The sequence below is a fragment of the Camellia sinensis genome, chromosome 6, assembly GCF_055761805.1.
Source record: "Camellia sinensis isolate YWXY chromosome 6, ASM5576180v1, whole genome shotgun sequence".
In the NCBI taxonomy this organism is placed as follows: Eukaryota; Viridiplantae; Streptophyta; class Magnoliopsida; order Ericales; family Theaceae; genus Camellia; species Camellia sinensis.
Genome location: NC_138966.1, coordinates 34,028,529 through 34,045,376, shown reverse-complemented (window position 1 = coordinate 34,045,376; position 16,848 = coordinate 34,028,529). Strand labels below are relative to the sequence as shown.

Sequence of the window (16,848 nt, the reverse complement as noted above, 5' to 3'; positions counted from 1 at the left end):
TGTAATTAATCATTATCCATAATTCTATCTCTAATTTTTGTTGGTATTCCCATTTTTGAAGTTACAAAATTAATCTGCCCCCGCCTTGCTTCGCTCCCGCCATCTCCCCGATTTGGCCTGTCCTTGATATGATACCGGGCGGGGGCGGGACACTACAAAACCGCCTGAAAGCCACACCTGTTGCCATCCTTAAGTTTGCCTTACAATTTGTATGAGTTTCTTCCCATAATAAAAAATGGAAATTATCCATCTCAGCAGGTTTTGTCTCCCTTATTTTTATTAACCGATATTGGTAAATTGCTACAATACATTACATTTGCTTCTGTTTTTTCACACTACTTAATTGTTCTTTTAATTCTTCTTGTAGGACCTTTTGAGGAGATTACACTCTCTTTATTCTCCCAAGGCCCGTGTATCATTGCAAGGTTCTGTTGTAGCTTTGCCAGGTGACAAATGTGAGACTCATTCTTCTCTAAAACAACAAAATACATCTGAGGGATCTCCAGAAGCCTTAAAAGCCTCATACCCATTCAAAGGAGAGAATGATATGAAACAAGCAATTTTAAAATTATCTGAAAGAGTTCCGTGCTTTTGGTGGTTCCGTACATTCACATTTAAGTTTGGCAATGGTCAGCTGGTGATATCAAATGGGAAAATCGTGCTTGGCTGTTTTATGGTTCTCATGTATTATGTTTTGCAGAGGAAGCAAGCCACATTAAAGAGGTAAGTGGTGCTTTCCATGTTGGTTGTTCTTCTGGTTATGATATACTTTTCATTTTTTTTACTTGCTCTATACAAGCCATCAATATCAACAGTCAAAAAAGGATTTATGTCTCCCTTGGTTTTGGATGTTTACCTTGGTTGTTACTTGTTAGTTATGATGTGCAATATCCTATGGAGAGCATATTGTAGATTGTTAAGAATCAAACATCAAATGTAAACTACCCCGTCCTTTTTCTTTTGAGTGAAATGACAACTGTGCTCTTTCATAACTAAACAGTGAGCAGTGAAATTGGTGAAAAGGAGGGGTTCCATAGAAAGTATACATTTTAAAATCTGTTAACTACTGCATTCTCATCATTGTTAACTTATCTGTTTCTTACCACCTTTATTATGCATATTAGAACAGGCCAACATTTGGACATGCACTGTTTAGTTATTGTTATGAGAGATATATGGTGTTTGTAACGTATGTTAGTACTTTGACCAACTTGGTCATTGTGGTTGACCAGGGTACAAATTTGGTTGACCAACTGGGAAAATTTTAAACAAGTGGTTTATAGCCATTGGAGGGCTATAGGCTATTTATACCCGCAACACCCCCATTTGGGGTTTCTTAATGAGAGAAGGCACTTAAGAGTGTTCATGCACATCTTATACCATCACATACACCTTTGAGTGTGATTATTTAACCTAGAAGGGTAAGTGTGGCCTTCATTCCTTCATAGAAATCTTCCAAGAGCTAGCTACTTAGTAGTCTAGAAGTTCTTCGCTTGTGGAAGGTCCTGAAACACCTCCCTCTCTTGGATTGTCCCGAAACACCTCCAGTGAGTTGATGATGAAGGGCCAAACCTTAAAATTGGGTGATGTGCGGTGAGTCGATGACGATGGCTTGTTGAATTGAAGGCGCACAACAACATTTAGTGACCTATTTTGATAGAGAGGAGAGGTGGCGGTAGTGCTGTTGAGTTGTAGAACTGTTGTCGTCTAATGACTTTGAAACAGATAAAGGTCCTCCTTTCTCTCCTCTTCAATTCCGATTTTTTTGTTCTCTAATTTCTTAACCCCCTACAAGTCCTCCCTCAAACATATCCATCTTCCCCCTTCTGCGATTGATGTCAAAATAAGGGAATGAAATATAAGAAACGATCTATGATGAGCCAAAACTGAAATTGGATAATGGCATTTTCAATTCGGCACAATCGGGTCAGGTATGATAAAATTGAACCTATCCAACCTTTGAACAGCCATAGTATTAAGGGGTAAAATTTGCAGGAATTTGGTTAAAAAAATAAAAGATATGAAATTCAGAGGTATATATGAAAAGGAAATTCAGGGGTAAAAATTGAACCTATCCAACCTTAGGAGGTATATATGAAATTCAGAGGGGGTAAATTGAAAAGGGAATTTTAAAACTAGAGCATCTCCAATGGCAAATGCTATAATAGCATTGCCATCGTTATAATTTGGCAATGAATAGTAGCAAATTGCCAAATTATAGCAATGGTGCTCCAATGATCACATGCCATTTTGGCAAAACTCAACCCCACTTTTCCCTCTAATTTTTTAGGTGGTGCATAGGTATAGATTTTTTAGTGATTTTTTTATTGTTTATTTTTTTGTCTTTTATGACCTTTTTCAAACTTTTTCTTAAAAAATTAAATATTTACGTTCTACCCGACTAGAGAAATATAAAAAAATTAAAAAAAAAAATTAAAAAAATTATAACAATGGTGCTCCAATGATGCAGTGCCATTTTTGCACAATCCCAACCAATTTTTTAAGTAATTTTTTGTTTTTGTTTTTGTTTTTGTTTTTGTTTTTGTTTTGTTTTGTTTTGTTTTTTGTTTTTTGTTTTTTGTTTTTTGTTTTTTGTTTTTTGTTAATCTCTTTTATGACCTTTTTAAAAAAAATTATAAAAAAAAAAATTAAATATTTAGATTATACCTACTAAACAAAAATTTAAAATTTAAAAATAAAAATCACTTGAGATTGTTGTTTGAAACTGCCATTAAAAAAAATAGTTAAAAATTATTTTTTTTGGATCATTAGACCACTTGGTCTCTTTCTCTCTCTCTCTCTTTCCATCTTTTTCATTCTCATCTCTCTCTCATTTGTGCTGTCGCAATCCAAAACCTTCTCACCAACCAACCCCCCTCACTCCCTCTCATCAAGGACTGTGAGAGTCTCTCTCTCTCTCTCTCTCTCTCTCTCTCTCTATTGTTCTCTTCGATAAACAAGGGACTATTAGCAGGGGTCTCTTCCCGTTGCCTATCCTCCTCACTCTCTCTCTTCTCGTGTTCGATTGGTCTCTCACAGTCGACATCCTAGCCCCCTCTTTTGCTTCATCTCTTTCGTCTCTCCCTGGTGAACATCAATTGACGAGAATCTAACATCACAAACCCCTCTTCGGTGAACATCAGTTGTCGAGATCAAAGATCACAAACCCTTTTCGCAGATCGCAGCCCTATTCACAGATCGCATATCACAAGCCCAAACTCGTATGCATATTGAAATACAATTATTTTTTGTTTAAAATTTACTTCAGATTTTGGAATTTTTGCTTGAGATTGCTTGAGATTGTTGTTGTTTGCTTGAGATTTGTTGAGATTTCTTAAAATTTGTTTGAGATTATCAATAATTTTCTGGGCAAATTACACATACACCTCCTGAGGTTTGATTAAAATACGAATCGCTCCCTATGGTTCTGAAAATTTTATTCCACCTCGTGGTTTCTAATTTCATAATAAATCGCCCTTTCTATTAATAAATCAAATCAATTAACAGTTTTTAATGATATTAGAAATATGTTTCAATTAATAATTTAACTAATTTTATTATTGTATAGGAGAACATTTATGAATTTCATTTTTTTAGTTAATTCTGTGAAACAAAAAAATTTTGACAAGGGGATATTTGTAATTTTCCAAATCACAGGGGGCAATCTGTATTTTAAGCAAACCTCAGGAGGTGTATTTGTAATTTACCCTAATTTTTTTTGAAATTGATTATTGTTGTTGTTTCCGGTGAATTTGTTTTAAAAAAAAGAAGCTGGTATGAATCTGTTTAAAATAGATCCAAAAAAAAAAAAAAAAATGTTTAAAGAATTTTGTTGCTAATTGGGTGAAATTTGTTTTAAAAAAAATTAACTCTGTTTTTGGTAGTTTTTGCTGGGAAGGATGATAGTAGGAGGGAGGGAAAGAAACGGTTGGTTTTGGGTGAGTTGGCACAAATGGCATTTGCCAAAGCTTGTGTCAAATATCTTTGTGTCAAATTTGACACAAAAGCTTTGGCATTTGCCAAACATCTTCAACAATTGGAGAACCACTTTTGGTGCAAAGCTGCTATATTATAGCTTTGGCAGCTCCAATGACAAAGCATTAGAGATGCCCCTACCTCTGACTATGGAACCATTTGCGCATTGGAATATAAATGATATGTTAAATTCATAGTATTTTTTTGGAGGGTTGACATTCTGAGAATATTAACTCTATTTCATTTTGGGATGTGGCAGAAATTGATTTATCAAGAGGGATACTAAATGATCCCACCATATTAATTTGAAACCCCTACTTCTTTGGACCCCAAGACCAAAATTGATCCCCACCATTTTTTCCAAGAACACCCACCACTATCCCAATCTCACCCCTCTTTCTTGGACCCCCACCCCTACCATGTCTTTCCTCTGGCAGCTCCCTTTCCATAAGTCTCTCCCTGCCACTTCTCCACCTCCGACAGTCGCTTCCCAGCTACGCCCCTCTCCAAAAGCCTCTATAATCTTTGTTGAATTTGTTGGGATGGTTATTTAATATTACATTGATGTCTATTTTTATTTCAGGATTTTCAAAAGACAAGCTTTGTCCATGAAGAAAGCTTTGGTGGACTTGTGGCAGCTTGCCTTTTCTTACCAAGTGAACCCTCTAGCTGCTGTTCAACCTGTCCCCGCTGCAACCCGTGGGACCCGCTAATGGTGCCGTGCTGTTTTACTGGATTCTTCTCAAGGTTATATAGCAAATTAGCAATCAGTAAATTTTTTTTTTATATTATTTTTCGTTTTATTTTATTTTTTTGAACTGGTGCGGATAATTTATTTTAAGACGAATTTCACTTTGTCCCTTATGGACTAAAGTGCTCTGTTGCAAACAGTGTACATAACAATAAAATGTTTATATCCAGGTCCCTTGTTAGGTAGCTAGTAGTATATGGGCTCAAGAAGTTTTTATGATAGCCCTCATTGCTAGTGAACGAAAGCAATGTCAATAAATTCTGTGGACCTTTTATCTTGCTGTTTCTGAATAGTGCATCAAATTTTTAGCAGATGACTGGGCTTTGCTACTAGTTTTCCTCATTCATTCTTCGTAATATAACAATACTAGTGTATACCCGTGCCTAAAGGTACGGTGTAAATAATGATGAGATCAAAATATAATTAAATATAAAATTATTGGATTAAAAGGTAATTTATCCCATTTGTTGCTAAAAAGTTGAAGTCAAAATATGAATAAAGGTCTGGTTAGTTTTGAAAAGATTTTTTATTAAAAAAGTTTGAAAATATTTTTGGTTATATATTTTGAAAATAAATATTTCCCAATCAACTATTTAGAGTACGGCAAGTAACGCAATTATAAACATTTCATTTTTATTAAAAAAAATTTATGACTCTAAAATATAAACTTCATATCAATGCAAACATTAAAAATAAAAGCACCATTGCTATGCAAGTTAATAAAAAATTGTAAAGACAAAACAAAACATACAAACTAAGGTATTGTACGTTTGTTAACACTCTATAATTCAAAAAAAATTACACCAAACAATGCACACCAGCCAGTACTTTGCAATTCAAAAAAATAAAAATAAATTAAATACCAACCAACGCACACCAGCTATTGCTCTGCAATCTAAGAAAATTAAAATAGAAATGCACACCAACCAGTGCTCTGCAATCTAAAAAAATTAATTTAAATACCAAGTAATGTACACCTGCTGGTGCTACTGCTGCAAATCACATTGTAATAGTTCTTTGCAAATTATAAACCGGAAACTATGTGAGAAAAATCTAGGAAAAATAATAATAATTTAACTTGCCTACAACAATGTGACATGAGAAAAATGTACTCCCAACACAACCTCACATCAATCAAAAACCTACAAATGTTATGAAAACTTTCAGATATAACTAATTAAGTTGAGAAACAACTAATACACCTAGATAGTTCAATATAAAGCTAGACATTGGGTCATTGAGCAATTAACAATATTTTTTGATTAATTATAAATCACTTGTACATTTTTTGAGCAATACTAAATCACTTGTACATCCATGAAATACTAAGGGTATGTTTGGTTTGTGTTTGAGAGATGTGTTTTAGAGATAAAAAGTACGAAAACATGTTTGGTTTGGTTTTTTTTAAAAGATGTTTTGGAAAATTATTTTGAGATAGAGTTTTGGAAAAAGTGATTGATTTGATGTGTGTGAGAGAGAGATTTGTTTGGAAAACTTGTTTGGTTTACAAGTTTTGGGAAATTTTTTTGGGAAAATTTGTTTGGTTTGGTTATTTTTGAAAACTTATTTGTAGAGAAAATTTCCCAAATTTTTTTTAGAAAATCAAACCAAACGAGCCCTAAATCATTTGTACATTCATGAAAAATATTAAATCACTTGTACAAAAAATAACAACCTTACAAAAAGTAGCAACCATACATAGCAGTCAAATGTTTTTTCTAAATCACTTGTACATCTTTTGAGAATTTAAAACGAATAGCAAAAAGTCAACTTGTCTCTCCACTTTTTGAAATAAAACCATTGATAGCAAAATCGATAATAAAATCTAAAAATTAATAAGAAAATTGCAAATCAATAGTAAAGCCTATCAACTTTAATAATTTAAGTGATAAAGTTTCCCATAATTTTGCAATTTTTTTTGGTCTTACCACTGATTTGCAATTTTTCCTAAATTAATTCCAGTAATTAAGTGACACGGATAGAAAATACTTAATGGGTTACAATCAAGATGCGAAGAAATAAAAATATAAAAAAAATGACTTACCCTGCAATTTTTGTAAGCAATATTGGTGAAAATTCTACAAAGATACTAAGATCTTTTTATCCCCAATCAAGCATGGGTCATTCGCTATTTTAATTCATTTTCATATAAGACAATTAGCGAATGACTTGTGCCTAAAAACATTCCAAAAGGAAAGGCCAAAAAAATAAAATAAAAATCTAAGCATGCTTTCTATCAATTCTTGCATACCGTATCTCATAAATTGTTTGTATGATTTCAAATAAATATATCAAATGGGTTATGAGTTCGAAAACAATTATGATTAAAAACTAATACTGTAATTGCTAAAAAAAGGCAATCAATAGACTATGCTCAATTAAGCGGTGCTAAGAAAAAGCAGTAATTTTCATTAGAGCACTCAAACACAAAATAGATAAAAATCTGCTCAACAAATAAAAGCCGATAGAAAATGAGATTAGAAAAAAACTAAAAAGTTAATTGGAAAGGAATTTGAAAATTCAGTATTACTCATTTTTCCTTTCAAAATGACACCAAAATTAAGCATAAGTAGGCAATTCCATCAGCATAATTAGCCAAAATTAAGCATAATTAGGTAATTTGAAAATGACACCAAAATTAGGCAATTCCATCAGCCAAACTCCTCTTGGTTAAAGTAGATAGCATAATAATAAGAAAACAAACAAAAAATCAATAACGACGGACTTCTAAAAAAAAATAAAATAAATAACTATGAATTAAAAAATATGAACAAAAAATATTAAAGTCGCTCTTTCTGTTTAGGTCAAAAATCTGTCAGTGTTAAGCTTTTCTCTCATTCTACCTTTAAAACCCACTAAAGAAAACATTGAAATCAATTATTTTACAAAACTGTCAACATATATGCACCAAAAGTCACAAATAATCACATACCCATAAATTGAGTCCTGAAACAATAAATGAGCTACACATACCTATAATAAAAAAAACTACACAATCCCAAAGAAATGAACCCTCAAGATCAAACATAGATCATACCCACATGTAAAGAGAAAATGAATGGGATAAAATGCAGATGGTTAAAGAGAGAAGAGATGGATAAAGGTTTGTGGAGTGAGCTTTGAAGTGAAGCAAGATACAAAAAATTGAGAGATCTTTAAAGGTAGAATTTATCAACAAACATGACACATTTGAGAGGGAATTTAAAGGTGAAAAAACAATCTCTCACCAGAAAGAAATAATCGGTCTTACCAAAATATTCAAGATACTTTAAAAAAGCTGCCTTCTTGATCTTAGCTATATGAGATCCGACAAAATGTTTAAAATTGGTCTTGACCATCTAAAATGATACATGAGACAACTGTCCAATCTCTCTACTTGGACAATGATATAAAGTACAGAACAATGTAATAACAATGATTCCTAAATTTCCAAAATTCACAAAGCTTCACAATTCAAGTGATGACAAAACAGAGTTATATTCTTCATCCAAGTACATCATCACTTATGGTTATCTATTCAAGGCTCTAAAGCTCTAAACAACATGATCATGATTATCACCATCTTGCTCTTGCTTCCACAGGCTTGTGAGAAATTAATTCAAATTGTGAAAGTTAGGTTAGTAACTTGGTAGACAGAAAGTAGCATGCTACATAAAAGAGAATTGATATGATACATGATTCAATGTTGAGATATCTACAACGCAATATAATAACTTCAAACTCTCTTGCAAATGCCAACATCACTGTTTAAAGCGATGCAACTATTATGGTCAATTGAAACCTGTCATTTCATGTTCAAGTGAATAGACATGCGCCTGCACTATTAAAGTAGATAAATGAATAGAAAGAAAACAATAGCATAGAGAGTGAAATTGAGAATGACAACAAATCATACAAACCTTCAAACTGTAGCTACCTAAAAACCTATCGTAGTGAAAACATCATGTTTGATACAATAAGAAAAAGAAAACAACCAAAGAAAAAGAAAAATTCAATACTAAAACCATGATATAAAACAAAATTCAGTTGATAGTGGAAGACAACCTTGTAAGAGAAAAATAATCCAACTACCTACTAATCTGTGTATTTTTTCCCAATGCAATAGTCTAGGCTATTCCTACACTCTTCTAACTCATTGAGAGTATTGTTCAATGGAAACCCAAAAAAGGAATGTGAGACATGTATTTCATAGAAAAGAAAAGTTACATGACTGACCAAATATTTAAAAAAAAACGTTATAATTTTACCTTATTTATTTTTATGCCTACACATCATGACTAAACAATGGATAAGAATTTTTTAAGATTGTAAACCGACAAATAATTAAATTCAAATTTATAAAATGAGTATGAAAAAAAAAATCAAAAAACAATTAAAGTTTACCTTGTGTTTAATATTCATTTTTGGATGAATATGTTGCTTTGAGTTCCCATCAAGAAAACAAACCAGTTGGAAACAATGTTAATTATAAAGGTTAAAAAATACAAAATAAAAATAAAAAAGAGACAAAGGACAATATAATATTTTAATTGAGATCCAAAAATATACATGATCCTCTAGCCAGAAAATTCAAATCATATTAAATAAACCCTCCAACGAAGCTTAACAATTAAATCATGAATTTACCTTTATAACTATAACTCATGCCTCAATTTGGAAGTGCTCACACTGGTAAATAAAATATTACAAACTTTAAACTATTGTGAATTTTTCCAAAGAAAATGAGTATCAAAACTAACATATTCCTATAGATTCAAATCCAACCAACAGTGGTAGAGTATTTAGAATGAATAAGGAAAAAGATTAAAAAAGAAAGATTACTTTAGGAACATGACATATTTCAAAAAATTATTTAGGGACAAAGTCTAGATAGGAGTATTTAGGAACATGACATAATTTCATAGTACATATCGTGGAAAAAAGTAGAAAATTTAAAATTTACTTGGCAAAAGTGTCACCCTTCAAAAATCTATAAAAACAACGCCCAAATAGTATACATTAAAATCCATGTAAACTACTAAGATAACTGTGGAACATAAAATTTTATAATATTCATGTGAGTTTACCACTTGGATGCTATTTAGGATAAACATGAAAGAGAAATGTGCCTATTTTGTGAAATGGGCACTAAAGGTAAAATGCACTTATTTCTCAATTTTCAATTTTTATGTTCAATTTTTTTAAACTTATTTAATTTATTTATGTTTTATAAGTAGAAATTGCAACAAAATACTCTCGAGTCTAGCATAAATTTTCAAAATAAAAAAGGAAAAATTATAGGTAGTCTTTTAGAAAATATTACATTTTTATATTCAACTAAGACGAAAAAGAAAAACGAAAGACTTTTTTTATTTTTAATGAACCTTTTAGAAGATTTTTTTCAATTTTTTGTTTTGTTTTGTTTGGTTTTTTTTTTTTTTTTTTAGATATAGTAGATTGACTTGAAAAGTAAATTTTTTGTGCACAATTTTTTTTTTTTTTTAAATACTAAAAGGAAAAACTCTATTTTAATTTTGCTAGTCCCAAACTCACCAAGAATGGATTTACGTTTTGCCTCACACCTTTTGGATAACTACATTTAGAGAGTTCTAAAAGCTAGGCAAACTAATTTCATGAGTAGCAATTGTTGTTGGAGTACACATATTAGGTAAAATTGTGAGATAAAATTAAAAAGTAAAATTATTTTATATATACTTTTGTTAAGTGAAATGCAGTGTTAAGAGTTACTCTAAAAAGTAAAAAACTTTGTTGATTTACAAACCAAATCAGAACTAAACCACATCACATTCAAGCAATTTCTTCCAAAAAGAGAAACAGAGATGTAATGTGAGATGTATATAAAGCAAGTAAAAGGGAGTGAGGCAGTGCTTACCATCAAGATGTGGTTGAAGAGGAGGAAGAGCTGCGGAAGCATGGATGCTATATAGAGAGAAGATGAACAAAACAAAGCATAGAGAGAGAAACAGAGCCATTTGCTGATGATGTAGTGTAGCTGTGTATTGAAATGAGGAAAGAGAAGAGAGTGAGCTATATCTATATATTAGTGTATGCCCGTGCCTAATGTTAAGATCAAAACATAATTGTAATTTATACGTATCATGTTGAAATTTGTAAAATTTATGCCATTTTTTGATAAAGCTACTAAAAAAAATTTATATTGAAAATTTGTATTGCTTGTGTCATTTTTTCCACTTTCTTAATTCTAGTGGTAATAGAAGGCTCCTCAAAAGGGCATAAAAATTCTATCAGCTAATTCTTTCACTTGTTAACTAAGACAATTTCTTGCCACGTAAGACAAATTCAAAAACCTTCTTTCCATATTAAGTGCCTATTTAAAAAACCTTGGTCTGAATTGGGCCTAGGCTTTTGTAAGCTATTTAAGTGCCTATTTTTGAATAGCTGAAACAAACATTAAGGGTTGATAGTGAAACCACCTTCTTCTTCACTTATGAGGTACCATTATGCATAATCATCCAATTAAAAGTATAAAGCAGGTTTAAACTGCTTCAAGTATAAAGTAAGTTTATGCCATCACTCATTACTCTAAGATGACTAACTAATAACATAGATAATCTACTGAATTAATGTAGTTCCAAAACCAAATATTTGAAGAAAAATCAAAACGGCCAATTGGCTTAAAACTAACTCCCTTTACTCTAGACCTTTTTACTGTTTGTTTTTTTTTTTACAAATTCTTTCTAGACCTCATTGAGCCAATCTTAGCATTGTTTAACTGGCAAAGATGAAAGCATAATTTGTTTTATTTTTTATCAGAACTTACAATCCTCACTCTGAAAGTAAAATAAAAAATGAGAGGAAAAAAAAAAAAAAGGAAATAATAGGCTTAGCTCCTGTAAAAAATAACAGACTGTTTTCACCCAATGAAACAAAAATATATTGAGTTAAGAGTCACAGGAGTAAAGAGAAGAAGAAGGAAAAAAAATGACTCTAACCCATCCAATCAAAAATTTAATTTATTATAACCACATTTTTTTGTCACATCTATTTTAAAATGAATATACAATTGTGCCTACAGTGTTTAAGTTTTAAAATTAAAATTTTAATTGATTATAAGCACTGGTAGAGTTATAGGATGTGAAAAAAGTAATAGGCAAAATTATTCTATTGAATCAAAATTTCTCTTCCACCCCCAAAATCACCTATCAAGAAGAAAAATTCCAATAAAAAGAAACTCAATAAACAAACTTCTAAAATTGTGAAGAAAAAAAAAAGGCTCACTTGTTAAATGGGCCGTTGTGCCATTGCTCTCCATTTCTTGAAACATTCACTAATAGACCCACATAACACTTCCATTCATTATCTAACTTGAATTTTTCAAGTCTAATCAAAACAAACTAAAACATCTTGTTTTTGAAAAACAATAAAATCAAACATAAAGGCATTCTAAACAATGCTAATTTTTAAAATTACAATAAAAATTATCACAATGATTATCATCAAAATAGTATGAAATTCAAAAATTAAAATAGAAGACCCAAATTATTAGCATAAAAAAATCAAGTATTCGCTTTTCTTGGTTCTTGTTTCTCTACCGTCTATGAACAAAAAACATAAACTGCATCTAGCTAATAATCCAGAAGATAGCCAACATATAAAATGAAGCCTAGCTAGTAAAAATTTAAGATTCTTCATTTTCACAGCATGTAAAATGAAGCCAAGTTAAACAATAGAATAGCAACAAATTATTGACAAATCTATCAATGGAAGGCAGACCAATTACCTAATCAACCATGGTAGTAAACAAAGCCATAACAACTTTTTATGCGCTAATCAAACACACCTTCAAGCCAAGGCATATGTACCTGAAGCAAAAGGAAGAATAAAAAATATAAGCAAGCAATCTCCATTATCCATTATCCATTATCCATTATCTAAAATCAACTCTCTAAAAATTGCCCACTGTTTATTATTAAAAATAAGATCCAACTCTCATTGATTGATTCACCAATTTGAATATACCTATATTTTTGTTAATCTTACCAAATATCCAAGGCATGTATCATTCACTGTTTGGGGGGAATGTAGAATAAACTATGATGGATTCACTCACTATTTTTTTTTTTTTGTGTGTGTGGGGGAGGGGGGAGGGGAATGTAGAATAAACTATAAGATAACTTTAATCAATTAGGACATTCATATTACCAGCACTAAGTGCATTCAAGCATGGTTAATTAAACTCTCTGTAGGAAAGGTTGTTTAGCCATTTACTTGGCTTGATAGATTTACTCACTATTTGAACAACAAAAAAAGTATAATTATATAAGAAAGTAAACTATTTTAATTGAGGCATTTTACAGAACATCTAAAATTTGACCATCAAAAACAACCGCCACAACTTTCTAGCAAAATTTGCAATTAGTTACCTAACCAAAGGTAATGTTGAATAAGATAACCAACAATTCTATAGCAAAATTGAATGCTTATGTGTCATGAAAATTTTATAGGTGTTAGAAAAGTGAATCTGAAAGGTATAGAATTTAGAAAAGTGAATCTGAAAGGTTCAGTTAAATGCAAGCAAAGAAATTATGTCTATTCCTAACAAAGAAAAAATATACACAACATCATTGCAACTTAAGCCTAAACTCAGAAAACCCACATAGAAAAATAACCACATAAAAAAATCAAGAGAAGAATAATATTGGTAGTTGGATGATTCCCATTATCCAAAAGCAAGTTAAAAAATTATTGGGATAATTCCCAATTCTCCACAAAATCAAACCGAAAACAAAAAGTGCCTACTAAATTCCATCAACTGGATTTGTTGTCTGTAAATTCCATCAACTAGATTTAGAGAATACCATCAATTGGATTTAGAGGATGATTCCCATTATCCTTTTAATATTTAAAGCATCGAATTTGTTGAATAATTCCATTTTTAAAAATTTAATATTATTTTATTATGGCTGGTTATGGCTGGTGGGTTATTGCTCCACCGTGACTATAATGGGGCCGTGCATATTATATTAAATTAATTTAATGGAATAAAAAGGGTGACGCAATAATACCCAACCCTCAATTATCAACTTCACATCTCCAGACCCACCCAACAAAACTTCACATCTCCAAATAAAATTTGAGTAAATTATCAAACATTGAATGGTTACATCTCCAGACCCACCCATTGAATCGTTATCAACTTCACATCTCCAGACCCACCCAACAATACTGACATCTTTTGAGATTTCTTGTGTGTAAATTGAATGGTTAATGGAATTTTATCCCAATAATTCCAGTTGATGGAATTTAGAGGATAATGGGAATCATCCAAGAAACATTTTAGAGGAATATTAATTTAGAGGATACCATCAACTGGATTTAGAGAATAATTCCAATTGTGTGCCTACTAATTCCAATAAAACATTTTATCAAACACTTAATAAGTAAGGAATATAGAACCAAATGATAGTAAATGGGTTGATTTTGCGAAACCCAAACCCAAACCCAAAATCAAAATCAAATTCGTGAAACCCAACCAACTCTTCATAAAAGTGTAAGAAAAATCAAATTCTTGTATATTATCTGTATAAGTTTAAGAAAAATCAACTGATCGATTTCTTATAAAAATGTAAGAAAAATCAACAAAAATCACTCTTAAAAATATCAGTTTCTTTTCTTGAAAAACAGGCTAAGTTTAGTGCCATTTTCATTTTAGATGTCTTAATTTTTTGTGTCATTAGAAACAAAAAGTTTGAAAACACGGCTTTATGATTATGCAAAAACATTTTCAAAATCCAGAAGATTTTCCCAAAAATAGTTTATCAAACAATTTCTTTTGCGTCAATTTCCGGTTTTTCTGTTTTTAATAACAAAAAACAAAAAAAAAAAAAACGAAGGCATTTCCAAAAGTGCCCTAAATATTGTAGAAAGCACTACCTTCTACTGAAAGCAATTCCACAGTTTTCCATCCTACTTCTAGTTCCTAAAGTACTATAACCCCAGCCTGTCCTCAAAATTGTAAAGCACTACCTTCTACCAAAATGTAGACTTCAAATCATTACCTCAAATTAAACCCCTTATTCCTATTTTTAAAACCTATTTTTCCAACACATTTCCAGCCGTATCTAGCTAGTAATCAAAAAGAGATTTTCAAGTAGTGCATTAAATGCATTGGATGACCACCCTCCAGTATGAACCGTTATCACTTTATTTGTTTCAATCGCAACCTTCTATTAATATTCTGTTATGAAAGAGAATAAAAAAATGATATGTGAGTCGCCTATTCCAATTTTATGACCAAAATTATCACTCAAAAACTGGTTTATTTACAAATATGCAAAAGATCTGTATATATCTTCCCTTTCTCCTATGCGTAACCCAATTTTATAACCAGACTATGGAACCCACATCTCAAATGATCAATTTTGTCACTTTTCCATTCTCTTATAGTAGCAAAATGTTAACAGAAGGTTAAAATTGAAGCAAAAAATATACAATTTTTAGTTGACCAGAATAGAACTAAAAACCGTAGGCCTAAATTCCAGACTCAAATTTTGCAAACATATATACATATATGTAACATCAGCGCTAAAACCCTAAAAAAATTAAAAGAAAACAAAGAAGAAGAAGAAAAGATTACCGGGCAAGATAATGTCGATGTTGAAAGTGCCGCCTTCGTAAGGAGTAGTGAGGGGACCAGGAATCATTCCGGCCAAATGCGTGAGATTGTCGCCTTTAGGCTTGATGCTTATGCCCGAGAAATCGTTGTCTTTGTTGCATTCCTGAAGCTCCTTCTGTACGCGAGCGAAATCCACCATCTTCAAACACAATTTACAGAGAGAGAGAAAGAGAAAGCGAGAGTGCGAATGTGTGTATAAATACGCATCGGACACCCTCGCACTCTCTCTATCTTTGCTTTTCTTTGATGCTGCTTTTCTTTGAAACCGGCGATCTGCTATGTGTTGATGCCGAGATCTGCTGGTTCTTTTAAGAGTGAGCTCTGAGAGTGAGAGATGAGGGAGAAAACTCAATTTTAAATTTTGAAGAGAGAGAGAGAGAGAGATGGATGGATGGATGGAAGGGAAGAAGAAACCCACTCACCGTAGGATTCAATCACCACCATTGAAATATAATTTGTCTTGGACATTTTTTAGCCGTTGGATTGAATCAATCCAAGGGTTCACATTTTGACAAAGGGATAACAGTCCCATCAGATTTCAAAAACCACTCTCCCTTATTATATAGATTTACTAGTTTCTTATTTAAAAAAAAAAAAAGTTTTAGCAAATTGAATCATGGGTCCAAATTGTTAAACAGTGCTATTCCACTGTATCCTTTGAAATGCTTGTTAATGGTCACCATTCTGCTTATTTTCAACCCAAAGTTGGCCTTCTCTTCAAGGGTACCCCTTGCATCCGTACCTTTTCATCTTGGTAATGCAAGTGTTGTCAGAAGGTTTTAATCATTTGATTGTGATAGAGACTCCACACATACATGACTTTCACAATCTCCACTTTCATCTTCACCACTCATAATGTGGGGTCTACGTATACATGAGTGGACTCTATATACACATTAAGGGCTAAGATCAATTGGGCATCATGGAACTTCCAAAAAAGGGGTCCAAGATAAACTGTTTAATCATTTACAGTAAGATTTGGCTGTGGTATAGTGATTAGTCGGGCTTCTCCCCCTATTTCCCACCCACCTGGTATGTGCGGATGATATGTTTATTTTTATGGATCTAATAATGGAAGAAATTTGGCATCTTCAATGGTGTCTTCCTTCAAGCCTTTTGTGATCAATCTAGCCTCAAAATTAATCTGAGGCATAGTTTGGGAAGTTGGTTTGGGTGGGTTAGGGGCTAAAATAGTCACAAAAAATAAAATAGGTTATTTTAGTTACAAAAAATAAAATATCAAATCCAACCCATAATCATTACATTCCTCTCTCACAAAAAAAGTCAAAAAAGCCAAAAAGTCCTTCCCAAACTAGGCTTTTTAGCCCCAGGCTAAAATAGCCAAAAAGTCAACCCACTTTCCAAACGGAGGCTGAGGAAATCAGAATTGTTTTTAAAGTCCAAATTGTACCATAGAGGATCAAAATCAACTCGAAAAAAGTTCAAGTTGTTTAGGAAATATTATGCATATTAGTAATGTTTTCAA

The 16,848-nt window shown here is 31.9% G+C and overlaps 1 protein-coding gene and 1 long non-coding RNA gene across 4 annotated transcripts in view; one reads left to right on the top strand and one right to left on the bottom strand.

Moving 5' to 3' along the window:
* Positions 1-5,037, top strand: part of LOC114282845 (protein APEM9) — a 28,777-nt gene extending 23,740 nt beyond the window's left edge. Inside the window, exons 9-10 of the mRNA XM_082876040.1 lie at positions 368-723; positions 4,559-5,037. Of these exons, the coding sequence (XP_082732166.1) occupies positions 368-723; positions 4,559-4,688 (486 nt within the window). The 3' untranslated portion in view covers positions 4,689-5,037. The remainder of the gene's footprint in view (positions 1-367; positions 724-4,558) is intronic.
* A 1,483-nt stretch (positions 5,038-6,520) lies between these two features.
* Positions 6,521-15,740, bottom strand: LOC114301009 (uncharacterized). 3 transcript variants are annotated; one of them, XR_014332177.1, is made up of 4 exons: positions 15,324-15,740; positions 12,468-12,549; positions 9,110-10,718; positions 6,521-8,308 (listed from the first exon to the last, which is right to left on the bottom strand). It is a non-coding gene; the product is annotated as an uncharacterized LOC114301009 (long non-coding RNA). The 3 variants fall into 3 exon arrangements; XR_014332178.1 differs by having other exon boundaries at positions 10,599-10,718; XR_014332176.1 differs by having other exon boundaries at positions 6,521-10,718.
* Between the last annotated feature and the right edge of the window lie 1,108 nt (positions 15,741-16,848).